The 18,841-nt window shown below is 51.9% G+C and overlaps 2 protein-coding genes across 2 annotated transcripts; both read left to right on the top strand.

Annotated features, from left to right (window-relative positions):
• The first annotated feature begins 1,560 nt into the window (after nt 1-1,560).
• On the top strand, nt 1,561-7,168 carry LOC105106653 (fatty acid-binding protein, liver). The gene is made up of 4 exons (XM_031441290.2): nt 1,561-1,739; nt 3,411-3,583; nt 5,192-5,284; nt 7,049-7,168. The coding sequence occupies exons 1-4, from the start codon at nt 1,673-1,675 to the stop codon at nt 7,097-7,099; spliced, it is 384 nt and encodes a 127-aa protein (XP_031297150.2). The 5' UTR covers nt 1,561-1,672; the 3' UTR covers nt 7,100-7,168.
• Nucleotides 7,169-9,216: 2,048 nt separating this feature from the next.
• Nucleotides 9,217-14,791, top strand: LOC105104178 (fatty acid-binding protein, liver). The gene is made up of 4 exons (XM_031441291.2): nt 9,217-9,408; nt 11,042-11,214; nt 12,822-12,914; nt 14,672-14,791. The coding sequence occupies exons 1-4, from the start codon at nt 9,342-9,344 to the stop codon at nt 14,720-14,722; spliced, it is 384 nt and encodes a 127-aa protein (XP_031297151.2). The 5' UTR covers nt 9,217-9,341; the 3' UTR covers nt 14,723-14,791.
• The last annotated feature ends 4,050 nt before the right edge of the window (nt 14,792-18,841 follow it).

Genomic DNA, 18,841 nt, shown 5'->3' on the forward strand with positions numbered 1-18,841 from the left:
AAGGTAGTGATGTCTTCACGGCCAGGTGTCTGCTCACAGCACCTGTCATGGAGGCTGGAGACCGGCTATGTCACTGAGCGTGTGGACTCCTAAGGTGATTTGCTGGATCAGCATATCTAAATTCTGGAAGTTTTGGAGAGTATGGTGAGACGGCTGGAGATAACAGAGCGCTCCTCACTGTGGGCTGACTCGTGTTCCCGTGGCATCAGTGTCCCCTGTCACGAACCCTCATCCACTCATGTGCCCGCTGCCTCAGGCACAATCAAAACCTGAAGGCCTCCTGGCTTCCAGAGCAGCTGCCCCAACAGCCCAGTGAGTTCTGGGGGGCAGAACAGGGGGTGGGCAGTTTGGCAGTTGAGGGAGGCAGCACCTTGGTGACTGCACTGCCTGCAGGACCAGACAGGATCCCCTGGCCAGAGCTCTGCTGGAGTCTCCCACCATCCACTCAGACTCAGACTGGGAGGGCAGAACAGGATTGCAGGGGAAGGAGAAAGAACGGCTGGGGATGGGAGGTGGGGGAGAAGAGCTGGCTCTCGGACCTCGCATCAGCCTCGCCACCTCGTTCACAAACTCCCACGCTGGACTCGGCCAAGCGCGACGGTTAGATACACATGTACTCCAATCTCCTGACCACCCAGCCCCAGGATTCAGTGGTTGGAGGGGCCGTGCCAGTCTGACTCCTCTATACCTGGTTTTCCTTTAACCAGCAACACTTCGGCCTTCTTATCTGCCAACAGTCTTTATTTGCTGACTCATCATTAATTGAACTTCTACTATGTGCCACATTGGGAAGACTGAGGAAGGAGGACAATGAGAAAGGAGATGTAGAGAAAAAGTTCCAGTAGGAATGAGGATATAAGTGTTTGCAAAGTGCTCTCTGAGCCCAGAGCATCCATGGAGGAGGTGACCTGGAACGGGAGAAAAGAGGGGCAGAGGGAAAAGTGTGAAGGCCAACGCGGAGGCCGGGGTGACCCCGGCGGGTTCCGTTGGCTCGCAGGTCCTCCTCTCTTCCGTCCCCTTCCGTCTCTGCCAAATTAAATGTGTCTCAGTATCCTCCCCCTACCTCGCCCCGGCTTACACGTATCTTTTATCACTTCAAAAAGGAGACTGAGTTGGAGGACAGTGAGGACGGAGTCCCAGAATACAAAACAGCTCCAGGGGCAGATGACAGCTTTGTAGAATTCAGTTAGTGAGACGGAAAAATGGGGGGAGATTATAGACCTATGTACATAAGGGGAGGTTTGGGGGTTAAAAAGATTCTTGGGTATTTTCCTGAGTGTCTGGATTAATGCACACACACGCACATCTCTGTGTGCAGACGTATACCTTCACATACACACATATAGATGTACACACACACATTTCATGGGAGAGCAGTGACTTAAACCACAGGGCCATAGGGCTTCGCACTTGACCGACACACATTAATGTTTGCTGAATTGGAGAAAACTGCCGCTATGCCCAGCTTGCTGTTTTTTCTATTTTTTTTTTTTTCCTTTTTTATCATTGACCATTGCTCTCAGGAGTTAATATTTGAACCTGGTCATAAAGGAGTTGACACCTACTGACCTACGGCCAACACTCGAAGCAGAAGGAGCCCCTATAAAACAGCCCACGCTGGCACCCGGCCGGCAGAGCTGTGAGCAGCTGAGGACGGACCCTCGTCGCCACCATGAACTTCTCCGGCAAGTACGAACTGCAGAGCCAGGAAAATTTCGAGGCCTTCATGAAGGCCGTCGGTGAGTGCTGGGCCGGGGGCCGAGGCTGCGGGCCAAGGGAAGGAGGGTCCGGCCCTGCAGGTGGAGCCCAGGCAGGGTCTCCATGTAGGGATGTGGGGAGCGGTTCAAGCTGTGCACAGACTAGGGGGCCTTGGCCTGCGTGTGGCTTTCACAGCAGGGCTGTTCCTCCCTGGACAAGGCCACGTCACAGGCGCGTGGAAAGAGCACTGACCTACGGTCTGATCTGGATTGAGGCCACCTCTGCTGGTCCCTCATTGTGTGACCCTGTCCATTCACTCACTCATTCATTTCTTCATTCTTCTAACAAACATCGATTCAGAGCTAACCATATGCTGAGCTGGATGCTGTGCTGGGCAGACACCAGGGAGACAGGTACAGTGAGCCCCATGCTCAAGGTCACAATTGAGAGAGAGAGAAATGAAGAAATAAATGCACGAAGTATCTCTGATCGTGTCCTGAGTGCTGCCTTGGCCCCAAGCCCTGGGCTCAGCCCTCCGTAAGGCAGCTTCCTGTCGACTCCTCACAAAAAAGGTCTGAGTTGGGTACATTTATTTTTCCCATTGTGCAGCTGAGGCAACTGAGGCCCGAAAGTTCAGGTAGTCCCAGCTGAGGTCACACAGGGAGCGATCCTACCTGAGTTTGAAGGAGGAACTAGTTTCCACAGACCTTGTTTTAAATGCCTGTGAACCGATCTGCACCCCCATCCACCTCGCCCCACCCAAGTAACATCCAGGAGGATGTGATGCTCCCAGAAGGACCTCAAGGGAAGGCTTGGTGGTGGTCAAGGCGAGCCTTGGCTGAGTCTTGGAAGATCAGCAGGTGTCCACGAGGGGACAGGGGGAGGGGAGCATGCTCCAGGCAGAGGAAGCAAAGGAGCAGTGGGACCAGGAAGGGAGCTGACAGGGAGAGGATGCAGAAGACAGCAAAGGCCGAGAGAGGAGGCCCCTTCGAGCCGGCTGAGAGCTTGGATCTTCTCCTGTAGGGCAGTCACGGCCCCACTCTGGGCCTTGCACCGCTCACCTGCGCAACAGGACCTTCCCCACTGCTGTTAATGCACATGGTTTTCAATCCTCAATTCATGTGATGGAATAAACATGCTCCGAAATTTGTAAAGCTCTGTCCCGAGTCAGGGACTCGGGGCACATCTGACTCCAGGGCCCTGGTGGCAGAGGACTCGGCAGGGGTGGGGCACGGAGGTGTCCCAGGCACAGAGCTGGAGGGTGCTTGTCGTCTGGGCGTGATTATTAAGAGCTCCCTCTTTCACTCTCACGAGGGACCTGGCTTGGGAGATGAGCTGTAAGGTCACCCTGAGTGTGCAGGACGAAATGCTAACACTCAAAGAACAAAGTCTCCTGGCATAAAGGAGGAGGGGTGAAGATGAAGAGCGAGTAAGAAGGAGGTGCCGTCAAGAGGAAGGCTTCCTCGGGGCACAGGAGTGGTTTTTATAGACCAGCTGGCAAGATGCCTGGTGTGGGCAGTCAGGCCAAGTCAGGCCACTGACCTTCCCTTTCAGAGGTCGAAGCCCATGTCGCTCACAGGAAGCCAGTAAGGGCCATGGTCTCCGCGAAGCACAGCACCTCCCTCCCCGTCCAGGCTACAGAGTCCCTCTTGTAACCACCGCCTTCCAGCTCCCACCTCTGCCCACCTTAAACCTCAAATGATTTCCACCAGGTCTGCCCGACGACCTCGTCCAGAAGGGCAAGGACATCAAGGGGGTGACGGAAATCGTGCACAATGGGAAGCACTTCAAACTCACCATCACCACCGGGACCAGAGTGATCCAGAATGAGTTCACCCTGGGGGAGGAGTGTGAGCTGCAGACCATGACCGGGGAGAAGGTCAAGGTAGGAGCTCCCCTCTCGAACGCCCCTCTGCTTCCGGAACCTTCCCTGGGGCCTGGCCCCAGGGCTTCCTCCCCCAGGGCTCCCACCTCACAATTCCCACTGCTGAGACCCTATCTCTGAACCCACTGCTGGAGGGAGAGGCAGAGAGACAAAGCTCTTAAGAAAGATGCTCTTCTGGGAGCTCCCAGTTTCCTGGGACTGTCTGGGGGCACTCTGGCCCAAGAGTCTGAGCTCCCCCATACGGAGGGTGCTGGGGAAGCAGGCACACAGCAGGAATCTAAGACTCAGATTCTCCCAGGCCCCGCAATGGGCCAGGGGGCGCCAGCGCAAAACCCCTAAAGGGCTCTAAGGTCATCCCTGAGCTAAAGGAAATGGGCCTTAGAGCTGGTGGTCACAGGGAGACATCCTGGAGGAGGTGCGAGCAACGCCAGAGTACCCAGGCCCAGGCAGGCCCTCAGACCAAGCCTTTGGGGATGCTCACTGAGTCCCTGGCCTCAGCTGCCTCGGCTGTGAAATGGGTGCAGTCCCCCTTCCCAGAGCAAAGGCAGTGGGCAGGGCAGCATCACCTCCAACGGGCCGTGTCAAAGGTGTGTAACGGGAGGTGGGTGCTGGCCGTCTGCGGGGTTGGCAGGCAGAGGCAGGGAGATCCAGGCAGTCGGGCCCCTCACCAGGAGCCCCTATTCCCCCCTCCAAAACTCCGCACACCCCAGCACAGCCAGAGCCCCTGAGCGGCGTTTCTCCTCCACACCCCCCACCCCCGGCGATAACCGTGTGCATCGGGCTCAGCTGGCTGGTCTCCCCTCCCCTTCGGACGGCTCTCCGTTTCTGCTTCTCCAGACGTAGCAGCACAGGTCGGAGGTCGGTGATAAATCTGAGGAGGGACATTCCCTTCTACACCCCCAGTTAGGGGGGGCAGGTCCTCAGGGGTTTCACCACAGGCCTTTCCAGTTGTCCATCTTGGAGGCAAATTGTGAGCCTTGGCCAGTGTCTTCTGCTCCCTGCTGGCTTTCTGCTACTCTTCCTGGATGCACAGAGCTTGAACAGGAGAAAGATAAAGGTGCTGGAAAGAGCAATACAAACCAAAGCAAAACCACGTGCTCGCCCATCTGGCCGGGATTTTGAATTTAGCTGCTCCCTCCCTCCGTGGACTTGGAGAATTGGGACTTGCAATTTTATCTTAGTGTTGGCATTCGAAACACTCAGTGGTCCTATGCTGATTTCTGGATCACATCCCAGAAGTGAAAAGTCTGACAAAAGAAGCCCTGGTTTTTTCTTTAGTTCTTTTTTTTGGAGGAGTGGGAATGATTCGGGTTACTTATTTAATTATTTTTTAAAGGAGGTCCTGGGGATTGAACCCAGGACATCATGCTTACAAAGCACATGTTCTACCACTTGAGCTGTACCCTCCCTCCTTTTCTCTAGTTCTTGAACGCACCTCACTTCTCTTTAGAGCCAGACGAACGGGGGGAGTCAGGGACGGTTACACAAAGATGAACAGTTAGGTATCTGTAAGCAGAGACCCCTGCAGGGTAGTCAACCCCATTAGCAAGGGTTTCACCCCCTCCCAGACCCTTCCCCTCAGGCCATTTCTTCTGTCCCCCGTTGCAGGCAGTGGTTCAGCTGGAAGGTGAGAATAAACTGGTGACAACTTTCAAAGGCATCAAGTCTGTGACTGAATTGAATGGTGACACAATCACCAGTGTAAGTTGGCCCTCGGATTCTGTATCTCCTAGTGCTGGGGTTGAGGGGCGGGGAGACAGGACATGTAGCCCTCCCTGCTGCCTTCCCCGTGGCCAGTCTCTGCTCCCTCGTGCCCTGGCAGTGGCCCCAGCTGCTGCTTCCCCGCACTCTGGGTTCCTTCCGGTGGTCCCTCCATCACCACTTTCCTGCCTGGAGTCCATCACTCTATAATCCTCACCCCCACTTCCTCCCTCCTCATTGCCATCCCCTGCCTCCTCTCCCCTTCCTTCCCCAGCACCCGAACAGGATGGGATAAGACAGGAGCTTGTAGGAGACACAGGGTCCTGGGGAGCCACCAGCACAGCTCACCCTTCATGGTCTCCAGCAGGATGTTGACACAAGACTCACTCACGGGCGGGAGCATGGAAATCCGTTCCCGCCTCCTGTGGTCCTCTGATTCATGGAGCAACCCTCCCCGTGACCCAACCAGCCCCCCCCCCCACAGCCCAGGAAGGCTTTGGCCAAAAGTTGGGCTCTTTCCTTCCTTTTTCTATTTTGTGACTTTGCACTGCTTGTCAGCCATAACCCTTCCCTTCTGCCTCACTCACCAACGAGCTCCAGGGGCCTCCACCTGCCCTCCTGCCAGCCCAGGGCACTCAGTCAGTGCCTCTGCCCTTTGGCATCTATAAGGAGAATGATGTTCTTGGCCACTTCACGGCAGCTTTGGAATCCGGCGCTCCGGTGGTGCGTGCGGCATCATCCTCGGTGCCTGGCTGTCGGCCGTGTCCTGCCCCCGTGTGGGGTGAATAGTACAGCGTTTCCCCTGCAGTTATGTCCCCCTGGCTCTTCCTTGCCCCCAGGCTGTGTTTTGAGGAGCAACAGAAAGCAGAACACTGCCCAAAGGGCCTGTCATCTCCCCGTTCAAGTGGAGAAATCCCTCAGCTAGGGAGAGACGGAGGGTCAAGCATGAAACCCGCGGTCCCCAGCCCCCGTCCCGGCACGGTCGCAGCGGAGGAGGGGCACCTGCAGGGCAGCAGGAAATAAGCTGTGCAGGACTGCCCAGGCCTGGCCAACGTCCTTTGATACGTCCCATCGCCCCTCATGCTCCCACCTCTCGTGAGGGAGGCAGGATGAGGGATGCAATGGACAGGCTGACCTGTCCAAGGTCACCCAGGGAATGAGTTGTGGAACCAGGGTTCAAACCTTGATCTTTTCATCCCATTGCGACACTGCTGAAGCTATGGGGCTCCTTTTCCACCCTGATGACATTGCCCTCCCTCATTGCCACAGTCGTGTTCCCGAGAACTAGCACGAGAAAGGGACCTGGGGGAGAACAGAACATCCCTCAAAGACTCAAAAGTGTATGAATCTCAGGAATCTAATGCTTTCATATGCTTCACAGCTTTGGGAGGAGAATTACTGTGTCCCAGGCTGGGTGCCTACGTGTTTCCACATGCATGAGTCCTAGGTGCTCAGCACATATTGGTTCATAGTAGGTGCTCAATGAAACTTTGAGAAATTGGGTTGGATTGGCTGGTTGGGATGGTCTTGCTCTAACAGCCATTGACGTAGAAAGGAATTCAGTAAAGGGCGGACAGCTCTCCACGGGAGGAAGCAAAGTGACAAAGACCTGGCGCGGGAATTTAGAAAAGATTGCCAGCCCTTCCTCTGGTCCAGAAGCAGAGGAGCCTTTGAGTTGCTTCACATGTTAGCTATTGGGGGCTTCATCATCATTTACAATTCAACATCACGGTAACATTTTATGATGTTTTTTCTGACTTGCAGACCATGACTTTGGGCGACATTGTCTTGAAGAGAATCAGCAAAAGAGTTTAGATTAGTCTGCGTTTCATATTCTTTCACTGTGTAAAATTAATGTAATAAAGTAAACTTTCTTTAAAAATACGCCTTTTTTCCTTGATGGGTTTTCATCGGCGGTGCTATTGAGCACTGAGCAGTTCTGTTTTTGTAAGCCCTGACAATCTGCCTGTTCTGTCCTGCTGGGTCAGGTCTGAAGAGTAGACCCCAGGCTGCCCACTCAGGTGACCCTATGAGGAACACATGATGCGGCTGGATCTGTGGGGCAGCCCTGGAATGACCACATGGCAAGGAGCTGGAGCAAGAGGGTGTGCCGTGTGCTGGTCCTGAGGGTGACTCCTGCGGGGACAGAGAGAGCAGGAATGCTGGGCAGGCAGAGGGGAGCTATGCCCACCAGGGCGGCCACAGTGGCCCCACGCAGCAGGGGACACGAACAAAACAAGCGGGCGCTGACCCACCAGATGAGCAGTTTTCCCTTCTAGAGGAGGGCTGAGCAAGGACTGCCAGAAATGAACAGAGGAAGCCCAGACAGAAATTTCCCCCAAGCTACAGGCAGAGGCACAACGTGGGAGAAGGATTTCTCTGAACAGCGCTCTGTACCGGGCAGTGGTAGCTGTTACGGGTTGAATCGCATCTCCCCAAAACTCACATGTTGAAGTGCTCACCCTCATACGTCAGCTTGTGACCTTATTCAGAAGCAGAGTCATTGCAGATGTCATTAGTGAAGCTGAAATGAAGTCATACTGGAGTAGGATGGATGGGCCCTTAATCCAGTATGGCTGATGTCCTCAAAAAAGGAGAAATTTGTGGATACAGACACCCACACAAGGAGGATGCCGTGTGATGTTTGGAGTTACGTAACCCCAAGTCAAGGAACGAGTGGGAGCTGGCTGAGAGAGCCTGACCAGATCTCCCCCTCTCTCCTCCAGAGGGAGCATGGCCTGTACACCTTGATCTCAGACCCCTGGCCTCTAGAGCTCTGAGATGATAAATTTCTATGGTTGGGAGAACCCAGTCTGTGGCACTTCGCTATGGCATCCTTAGCAAAAGAATTTAGTGCTCCTACCCCAGGAGCGGCCAAGCCCGGGCATTTCCACCTTGTATCTTTCAGCTCTTAGAACTGTACGCAGCCCAGAGAAAGCTCTCAGGAAAGATGCCTGAATGAGTGAAGGAATGAATCTGTCCCATGTCCCACCTCCTCTCTTCCCAATTCTCAAGTTGAAGCCCATTACTTGTCACTTGGATTGTCTCACAGTCCGCTAGGACATCTGCCTGCCTCTCTCTCTCTCTTTCACCTGCTGACCTCCATCCCACTAACAGTCATCTCCCCTAAATGCGACACTGATGCTAACATGTCTTCGTGCATTGCCTCACATATCAGAGTCAAACCACTAACCCTGCATTCAAGTCTCTATGACGGGGTGAGTAAACTTTCTCTGGAAAAAGCCAGAGAGTAAATATTTTCACAGCTTTGCTACAACTCCCCAGTTTTGCTTTAGTGGCACCAAAAACAGCCAGACAATACCCAGACAGATGGCCGTTTGGGTATTATCTATGGCTATAAAACTTTATTTATGGACACGGAAATGTGAATTTCATATCATTTTCCTATGTCATAGAATATGATTCTTCTTTTGATTTTTTTTTTCGACCACTGAAACACGGAAAATCATTCTTAGCTCACGTACATATAGAAAGAGGTGGCAACCGGATCTGACCCTTGGACCGTAGGTTGCCGACCTTTGCTGGTGACAGCCTTGTAAAAATTCAGTTAGTGTGATGATAAAAGTATGAGGAGATTATACGGTTATGTACATGAGGGGAGGTTTTGAGATTAAAAAGATTCTTGGGTATTTTCCGGGTGTCTGGATTAATGCACACACACGCACACACACACCTCTGTGCACAGACGTATACCTGCATATATACACACACACAGATACATACACACATTTCATGGGAGAGCAGTGACTTAAAGACCACAGGGCCATAGGGCTTCGCACTTGACCGACACACACTAATGTTTGCTGAATTGGGCAAACCACTCCTGTGCCCAGCCTATAGGTTTGTTTGGGTTTTTTTTTTTTTTTATCGTAGACCATTGCTCTCAGGAGTTAATATTTGAACCTGGTCATAAAGGAGTCGACACCTACTGACCTACGGCCAACACTCGAAGCAGAAGGAGCCCCTATAAAACAGCCCACGCTGGCACCCGGCCGGCAGAGCTGTGAGCAGCTGAGGACGGACCCTCGTCGCCACCATGAACTTCTCCGGCAAGTACGAACTGCAGAGCCAGGAAAATTTCGAGGCCTTCATGAAGGCCGTCGGTGAGTGCTGGGCCGGGGGCCGAGGCTGCGGGCCAAGGGAAGGAGGGTCCGGCCCTGCAGGTGGAGCCCAGGCAGGGTCTCCATGTAGGGATGTGGGGAGCGGTTCAAGCTGTGCACAGACTAGGGGGCCTTGGCCTGCGTGTGGCTTTCACAGCAGGGCTGTTCCTCCCTGGACAAGGCCACGTCACAGGCGCGTGGAAAGAGCACTGACCTACGGTCTGATCTGGATTGAGGCCACCTCTGCTGGTCCCTCATTGTGTGACCCTGTCCATTCACTCACTCATTCATTTCTTCATTCTTCTAACAAACATCGATTCAGAGCTAACCATATGCTGAGCTGGATGCTGTGCTGGGCAGACACCAGGGAGACAGGTACAGTGAGCCCCACGCTCAAGGTCACAATTGAGAGAGAGAGAGATGAAGAAATAAATGCACGAAGTATCTCTGATCGTGTCCTGAGTGCTGCCTTGGCCCCAAGCCCTGGGCTCAGCCCTCCGTAAGGCAGCTTCCTGTCGACTCCTCACAAAAAAGGTCTGAGTTGGGTACAATTATTTTTCCCATTGTGCAGCTGAGGCAACTGAGGCCCGAAAGTTCAGGTAGTCCCAAGCAGGAACTAGTTCCCAGAGATCTTGTTTTAAATGCCTGTGCAACTACCTCCCTCCGACCACCCCTCCAACCCCAAGTCACTTCCAGGAGGATGTGATGCTCCCAGAAGGACCTCAAGGGAAGGCTTGGTGGTGGTCAAGGCGAGCCTTGGCTGAGTCGTGGAAGATGAGCAGGTGTCCACGAGGGGACAGGGGGAGGGGAGCGTGCTCCAGGCAGAGGAAGCAAAGGAGCAGTGGGACCAGGAAGGGAGCTGACAGGGAGAGGATGCAGAAGACAGCAAAGGCCGAGAGAGGAGGCCCCTTCGAGCCGGCTGAGAGCTTGGATCTTCTCCTGTAGGGCAGTCACGGCCCCACTCTGGGCCTTGCACCACTCACCTGTGCAACAGGACCTTCCCCACTGCTGTCAATGCACATGGTTTTCAATCCTCAATTCATGTGATGGAATAAACATGCTCCGAAATTTGTAAAGCTCTGTCCCGAGTCAGGGACTCGGGGCACATCTGACTCCAGGGCCCTGGTGGCAGAGGACTCGGCAGGGGTGGGGCACGGAGGTGTCCCAGGCACAGAGCTAGAGGGTGCTTGTCGTCTGGGCGTGATCATTAAGAGCTCCCTCTTCCACTCTCACGAGGGACCTGGCTTGGGAGATGAGCTGTAAGGTCACCCTGAGTGTGCAGGACGAAATGCTAACACTCAAAGAACAAAGTCTCCTGGCATAAAGGAGGAGGGGTGAAGATGGAGAGCGAGTAAGAAGGAGGTGCCGTCAAGAGGAAGGCTTCCTCGGGGCACAGGAGTGGTTTTTTTATAAACCAGCTGGCAAGATGCCTGGTGTGGGCGGTCAGGCCAAGTCAGGCCACTGACCTTCCCTTTCAGAGGTCGAAGCCCATGTCGCTCACAGGAAGCCAGTAAGGGCTGTGGTCTCCGCGATGCACAGCACCTCCCTCCCCCTCCAGGCTACAGAGTCCCTCTTGTGACCACCGCCTTCCAGCTCCCACCTCTGCCCACCTTAAACCTCAAATGGTTTCCACCAGGTCTGCCCGACGACCTCGTCCAGAAGGGCAAGGACACTAAGGAGGTGACAGAAGTCGTGCAGAACGGGAAGCATTTCAAGTTTACTGTCACTGCTGGGCCCAAAGTGTTCCAGAACGAGTTCACTGTGGGTGAGGAGAGTGAGATGGAGACCATGACCGGGGAGAAGGTCAAGGTAGGAGCTCCCCTCTCGAACGCCCCTCTGCTTCCAGTCCCTTCCCTGGAGCCTGGCCCCAGGGCTTCCTCCCCCAGGGCTCCCACCTCACAATTCCCACTGCTGAGACCCTATCTCTGAACCCACTGCTGGAGGGAGAGGCAGAGAGACAAAGCTCTTAAGAAAGATGCTCTTCTGGGAGCTCCCAGTTTCCTGGGACTGTCTGGGGGCACTCTGGCCCAAGAGTCTGAGCTCCCCCATACGGAGGGTGCTGGGGAAGCAGGCACACAGCAGGAATCTAAGACTCAGATTCTCCCAGGCCCCGCAATGGGCCAGGGGGCGCCAGTGCAAAACCCCTAAAAGCTCTGAGATCATCCTTGGGCTAAAAGAAACGGGCCTTAGAGCTGGTGGTCACAGGGAGAATTCCTGGAGGAAGTGCGAGCAACGCCAGAGTACCCAGGCCCAGGCAGGCCCTCAGACCAAGCCTTTGGGGATGCTCACTGAGTCCCTGGCCTCAGCTGCCTCGGCTGTGAAATGGGTGCAGTCCCCCTTCCCAGAGCAAAGGCAGTGGGCAGGGCAGCATCACCTCCAACGGGCCGTGTCAAAGGTGTGTAACGGGAGGTGGGTGCTGGCCGTCTGCGGGGTTGGCAGGCAGAGGCAGGGAGATCCAGGCAGTCGGGCCCCTCACCAGGAGCCCCTATTCCCCCCTCCAAAACTCCGCACACCCCAGCACAGCCAGAGCCCCTGAGCGGCGTTTCTCCTCCACACCCCCCACCCCCGGCGATAACCGTGTGCATCGGGCTCAGCTGGCTGGTCTCCCCTCCCCTTCGGACGGCTCTCCGTTTCTGCTTCTCCAGACGTAGCAGCACAGGTCGGAGGTCGGTGATAAATCTGAGGAGGGACATTCCCTTCTACACCCCCAGTTAGGGGGGGCAGGTCCTCAGGGGTTTCACCACAGGCCTTTCCAGTTGTCCATCTTGGAGGCAAATTGTGAGCCTTGGCCAGTGTCTTCTGCTCCCTGCTGGCTTTCTGCTACTCTTCCTGGATGCACAGAGCTTGAACAGGAGAAAGATAAAGGTGCTGGAAAGAGCAATACAAACCAAAGCAAAACCACGTGCTCGCCCATCTGGCCGGGATTTTGAATTTAGCTGCTCCCTCCCTCCGTGGACTTGGAGAATTGGGACTTGCAATTTTATCTTAGTGTTGGCATTCGAAACACTCAGTGGTCCTATGCTGATTTCTGGATCACATCCCAGAAGTGAAAAGTCTGACAAAAGAAGCCCTGGTTTTTTCTTTAGTTCTTTTTTTTGGAGGAGTGGGAATGATTCGGGTTACTTATTTAATTATTTTTTAAAGGAGGTCCTGGGGATTGAACCCAGGACATCATGCTTACAAAGCACATGTTCTACCACTTGAGCTGTACCCTCCCTCCTTTTCTCTAGTTCTTGAACGCACCTCACTTCTCTTTAGAGCCAGACGAACGGGGGCAGTCAGGGACGGTTACACATAGATGAACAGTTAGGTATCTGTAAGCAGAGACCCCTGCAGGGGAGTCAACCCCATTAGCAAGGGTTTCACCCCCTCCCAGACCCTTCCCCTCAGGCCATTTCTTCTGTCCCCTGTTGCAGGCAGTGGTTCAGCTGGAAGGTGAGAATAAACTGGTGACAACTTTCAAAGGCATCAAGTCTGTGACTGAATTGAATGGTGACACAATCACCAGTGTAAGTTGGCCCTCGGATTCTGTATCTCCTAGTGCTGGGGTTGAGGGGCGGGGAGACAGGACATGTAGCCCTCCCTGCTGCCTTCCCCGTGGCCAGTCTCTGCTCCCTCGTGCCCTGGCAGTGGCCCCAGCTGCTGCTTCCCCGCACTCTGGGTTCCTTCCGGTGGTCCCTCCATCACCACTTTCCTGCCTGGAGTCCATCATTCTATAATCCCCACCCCCACTTCCTCCCTCCTCATTGCCATCCCCTGCCTCCTCTCCCCTTCCTTCCCCAACACCCGAACAGGATGGGATAAGACAGGAGCTTGTAGGAGACACAGGGTCCTGGGGAGCCACCAGCACAGCTCACCCTTCATGGTCTCCAGCAGGATGTTGACACAAGACTCACTCACGGGCGGGAGCATGGAAATCCGTTCCCGCCTCCTGTGGTCCTCTGATTCATGGAGCAACCCTCCCCGTGACCCAACCACCCCCCTACAGCCCAGGAAGGCTTTGGCCAAAAGTTGGGCTCTTTCCTGCCTTTTTCTATTTTGTGACTTTGCACTGCTTGTCAGCCATAACCCTTCCCTTCTGCCTCACTCACCAACGAGCTCCAGGGGCCTCCACCTGCCCTGCCAGCCCAGGGCACTCAGTCAGTGCCTCTGCCCTTTGGCATCTATAAGGAGAATGATGTTCTTGGCCACTTCACGGCAGCTTTGGAATCCGGCGCTCCGGTGGTGCGTGCGGCATCATCCTCGGTGCCTGGCTGTCGGCCGTGTCCTGCCCCCGTGTGGGGTGAATAGTACAGCGTTTCCCCTGCAGTTATGTCCCCCTGGCTCTTCCTTGCCCCCAGGCTGTGTTTTGAGGAGCAACAGAAAGCAGAACACTGCCCAAAGGGCCTGTCATCTCCCCGTTCAAGTGGAGAAATCCCTCAGCTAGGGAGAGACGGAGGGTCAAGCATGAAACCCGCGGTCCCCAGCCCCCGTCCCGGCACGGTCGCAGCGGAGGAGGGGCACCTGCAGGGCAGCAGGAAATAAGCTGTGCAGGACTGCCCAGGCCTGGCCAACGTCCTTTGATACGTCCCATCGCCCCTCATGCTCCCACCTCTCGTGAGGGAGGCAGGATGAGGGATGCAATGGACAGGCTGACCTGTCCAAGGTCACCCAGGGAATGAGTTGTGGAACCAGGGTTCAAACCTTGATCTTTTCATCCCATTGCGACACTGCTGAAGCTATGGGGCTCCTTTTCCACCCTGATGACATTGCCCTCCCTCATTGCCACAGTCGTGTTCCCGAGAACTAGCACGAGAAAGGGACCTGGGGGAGAACAGAACATCCCTCAAAGACTCAAAAGTGTATGAATCTCAGGAATCTAATGCTTTCATATGCTTCACAGCTTTGGGAGGAGAATTACTGTGTCCCAGGCTGGGTGCCTACGTGTTTCCACATGCATGAGTCCTAGGTGCTCAGCACATATTGGTTCATAGTAGGTGCTCAATGAAACTTTGAGAAATTGGGTTGGATTGGCTGGTTGGGATGGTCTTGCTCTAACAGCCATTGACGTAGAAAGGAATTCAGTAAAGGGCGGACAGCTCTCCACGGGAGGAAGCAAAGTGACAAAGACCTGGCGCGGGAATTTAGAAAAGATTGCCAGCCCTTCCTCTGGTCCAGAAGCAGAGGAGCCTTTGAGTTGCTTCACATGTTAGCTATTGGGGGCTTCATCATCATTTACAATTCAACATCACGGTAACATTTTATGATGTTTTTTTCTGACTTGCAGACCATGACTTTGGGCGACATTGTCTTGAAGAGAATCAGCAAAAGAGTTTAGACTAGTCTGCGTTTCATATTCTTTCACTGTGTAAAATTAATGTAATAAAGTAAACTTTCTTTAAAAATACGCCTTTTTTCCTTGATGGGTTTTCATCGGCGGTGCTATTGAGCACTGAGCAGTTCTGTTTTTGTAAGCCCTGACAATCTGCCTGTTCTGTCCTGCTGGGTCAGGTCTGAAGAGTAGACCCCAGGCTGCCCACTCAGGTGACCCTATGAGGAACACATGATGCGGCTGGATCTGTGGGGCAGCCCTGGAATGACCACATGGCAAGGAGCTGGAGCAAGAGGGTGTGCCGTGTGCTGGTCCTGAGGGTGACTCCTGCGGGGACAGAGAGAGCAGGAATGCTGGGCAGGCAGAGGGGAGCTATGCCCACCAGGGCGGCCACAGTGGCCCCACGCAGCAGGTGACACGAACAAAACAAGCGGGCGCTGACCCACCAGATGAGCAGGTCTCCGTTCTAGAGGAGGAATGGTCAAGCCCCGTCTCTGCCACAGCTCCCCCGTTCTGCTGTTGTAGCTCGGAAGCAGCCATAAACAATACCCAAACAGATGGGCAAGGCTGTGTTCCAACAAAACTTTTATTTATGAACACTGAGATTTGAAATTCATATCATTTTCACATGTCATAAAATATCCTTCTCTTGATTTTTTTTTAAACCATCAAAACACAGAAAACTCTTCTTAGCTCACTTATCATATTGAAAGAGGTGGCAGCCAGATCTGACTCATGGTCGTAAGTTGCCGACCTTTGCTCCATCATAGCCTGTCCCCTCTTATCTACCTTCACACCTTTTCTATAATGTACATTCCAATCAAGCTAAACTATCTCTCATTTCCCTTGTAATTTAAGTGCCACCTCCTTCAAGACAGCTTCCTGAATTGCACAGCTGGAAGTGTTCCCTCTTGCTGTCTGGTATTCTGCCTGCCGCAACCTAGCAGGAGAAGGTCTTCCTGCCTCGCACTGTGGCCCTCCCCATTCATTAGCCCTCCTTCTTCCATGCGGAGCAGGATCTTGGAAGAAACGTGAGACCGTTATTTCAGGGACCAAGGCAGACCTAAGGGCTTCAGAGCTTCAGTAAGGACTCTGAGTTGGAAGACACAGGGGGAAAACCAAGCAATAGCACAGCACGCTACAATGGACCAGTCAGAAACATACATTCGAGATGAACTAAAGAGCTAAATGAATAAATGTGAAATATTAGAAACACACATGGCGATAGGTCAAATAACTTGAATTACAGGAGACCTTCTTAAACAAGATGCAGTGACCATAAAGGAAAAGATGATTTCATTTTACTACCTCAAAAATTTTAAATTTCATATAAAAAAGACACCATAAGCATATTCTCTGCCTCAAAAAAGAAAAAAAAGGAAAAAGAAAAAACAACAATGTGGGAGAAAAGATTTAAGGGTACATAACAGAGGTTAATAGAATATAAAAACCTCCCCTCAAATCAATAAGATCAACAAGACAACGGAAAAGTGAGTTGTGGACATTTATAGGGAATTCACAATATGAAATATGCTAAGCCTCATAGCAATCAGGGAGGAAGGAGGTAAGATGCGATATCATTTTGCAAATCAAGCTAGTAAAGAATAAAAAGATGGATCACATACAGTGTTTGCAAGGATGTGATGGGTGACTCTTCTACCAGTTGGTGGAGATGGAAACTGGTACAGCCCATGTGGAACACCCATTAACAGCACCCATTAACATTTGCAACATCAATTCCCTCACACCTAGCCGTGCCGCTGTTGCACATCTCCCTAGAGACGTGTTTAAACACATGCACAGAGAAGTATATAGAGAATGCAACAGCCCGAAACTGGAAACAAATGCCCATCGGTTAAAAAAAAAAAAAAAGAAAAAGATTAGGCAAACGGGGCTCTGGCCACACCCTGAAATAACCTGCAGTAGACAAAATAAATGAGGTGGATCTATATGTACTTTCGTGGGACTATTTCTAAGACCAAGATGTTAAAAAAAAAAAAAAAGGAGTTTCAGAACAATATCAACAGTATAATTGCATTCATGTAAGTTTTGTTAAAATGTGAAACGAAATGATTGATTTTTATTGATATACATATATGTCTGTGACCATGGATGGATGGAACATCAGATAACAGCCATTACCTCTGTGGTGGAAACAGGTCAAGGGAGATTTTGGCATTATTTATATTATTTGAATCTTATGAGGAACTAACTTTGTGGAACCATTTTTTTCTAATGAGCAATGAGTTTTTAAAAAGCAGAGGATTTCAAGTAACAATGGTGGGCTTGAAGACGTGGTTCTAATTAACCAATCCGTAATTTTTACCTCAGTTTTCTCATCTGTAAAAAGGGCAATGAAATACCTTCTCTTATGGGTTTTGTAAGGAGCCCATGAAATTGTATCAGTGTTATCCCAATGAAACACAGATGTCATCATTACCAGCTGGATTCCTGGGGAACTGCATTTGGGTTTGACGTGCAGACCGTTAGCGGAAGCTCTGTTACTGCCCAGAGAAATTAACCTCTCTGAGCAGAAGAAGAGGCACAGAGAGGAAAAGAGGTTTGCTTAGGACCACCCAGCTGATAAATGGTGAAACCAAGGTCCTTTGACCCTCAAGCTACAGGAGGAGGAAAGTAGTAGAAACAAGGTCTTCTCCACTAGGAATCTGACAAAATCCCCGAAGTCTCCCCCTAACTGGGGACAGCTCTGGTTTAGGAGGTGACTGTTTGTATGCTTTTGTCTGAAAAGAAGAATTCATTTCAGATGCTGAATTTGGATTTTGCACAAATACCCAGAGAACTTTGGGCCTGAAGCCTGCTTTAAATAAGCTGAATAAACAGCTGTTGATGGTATGAAAAATAACATGAAAAGGAATATATATACAATGGAATCACTATGCTGTACACCAGAAATTAACACAACATGTTTAACTGATTATAATTCAATTTAAAAAAAAAACTACAGCAAAGTATTCTCTACAACTGCACTGTCGAATACAGTAGCCACTAGCCACATTGGCTATTTAAATTGAAATTAATTGAAATTAAATACAGTTTAAAAATTCAGTTCCCCAATCATACAAGACACATTTCGAATGTTTAATAGTCACATGTTGCCAGTGGCTGCTGTATTGGACAACACAGATAGAAGACATTTCCATCAACACAGTGAGTTCTGTCAGATAACACTGCTGTAAACAGATGGTCAGGAAGAAAGAAGCCATGGGGGAGGGTATAGCTCAGTGGTAGAGCGTGCAGGAGGTCCTGGGTTCAATCCTCAGTACCTCCATTAAACAAATAAATAAGCCTAATTACCCACCCCTCCCCCCCAAAAAAAAACAAAGAAGAAAGGAAGAAGCCACACATATTGGCTTGGAAACACAGAAAATTTAATGGCCTTTGTGGACTGCTGTAACATCAGAACCCGAAGATACACAGTTTCATGTCTTGCCTGCTTTGATCTAAGCAAATTCATTCACTTATTCATTCATTTGTTCAATACACATAAACTGAGCACCTACTATGTTCCAGGTGCTAGGTTCTGGGAATAGAAAGATAAATAAAGGGTCAAAGCTCCTGCCCTCCAGAGGCTCACAATCTGATAGAGGAGGCAGACAAGTAAAAAGGCAATTATAATGCTGTGAGGAGAGTGTTATGATGGGAGACTCACGGGTAGTATGACAGACTCAGACAGGCAGCCAGCTGAATCTAAGGCTTGCAGGGAAGGCTTCACGGAAGGGGTGATTTCCAAAGTGGGTGCTGAAGGATGAAGAGGAGTTGGCGGGTGTCAGGTTTTTAGACAGAATGTTTCAGACCTCAAGGAGCACACAGGGGAACATGGGTAACCCAGGGACCTGTGAGTGAGTGGGTCTGACTAAAGTCTAAGATGCAGGAGACACTCCGGAAGTGACCAGAGCAGAAGTCAGACGTTCTCCTCGGTGGGGAGAACGGTCCTGAGGAGGAGCAGTGTGGGGATGGAGAGAAAGGAAAGGGAAAGAGCTTCTGCTGGACATGCTGAGCTTGATGTGCCTGAAGAACACTTGAGAGGGTGCATGGTGCTGGAGCTCCTACAGTTTTAAGGACATCAGCCTCAAGGTAGGGATTAAACAAAGGGTCTGGCTGAGC

The sequence above is a fragment of the Camelus dromedarius genome, chromosome 33 (assembly GCF_036321535.1).
Source record: "Camelus dromedarius isolate mCamDro1 chromosome 33, mCamDro1.pat, whole genome shotgun sequence".
NCBI classification, from domain to species: domain Eukaryota; kingdom Metazoa; phylum Chordata; class Mammalia; order Artiodactyla; family Camelidae; genus Camelus; species Camelus dromedarius.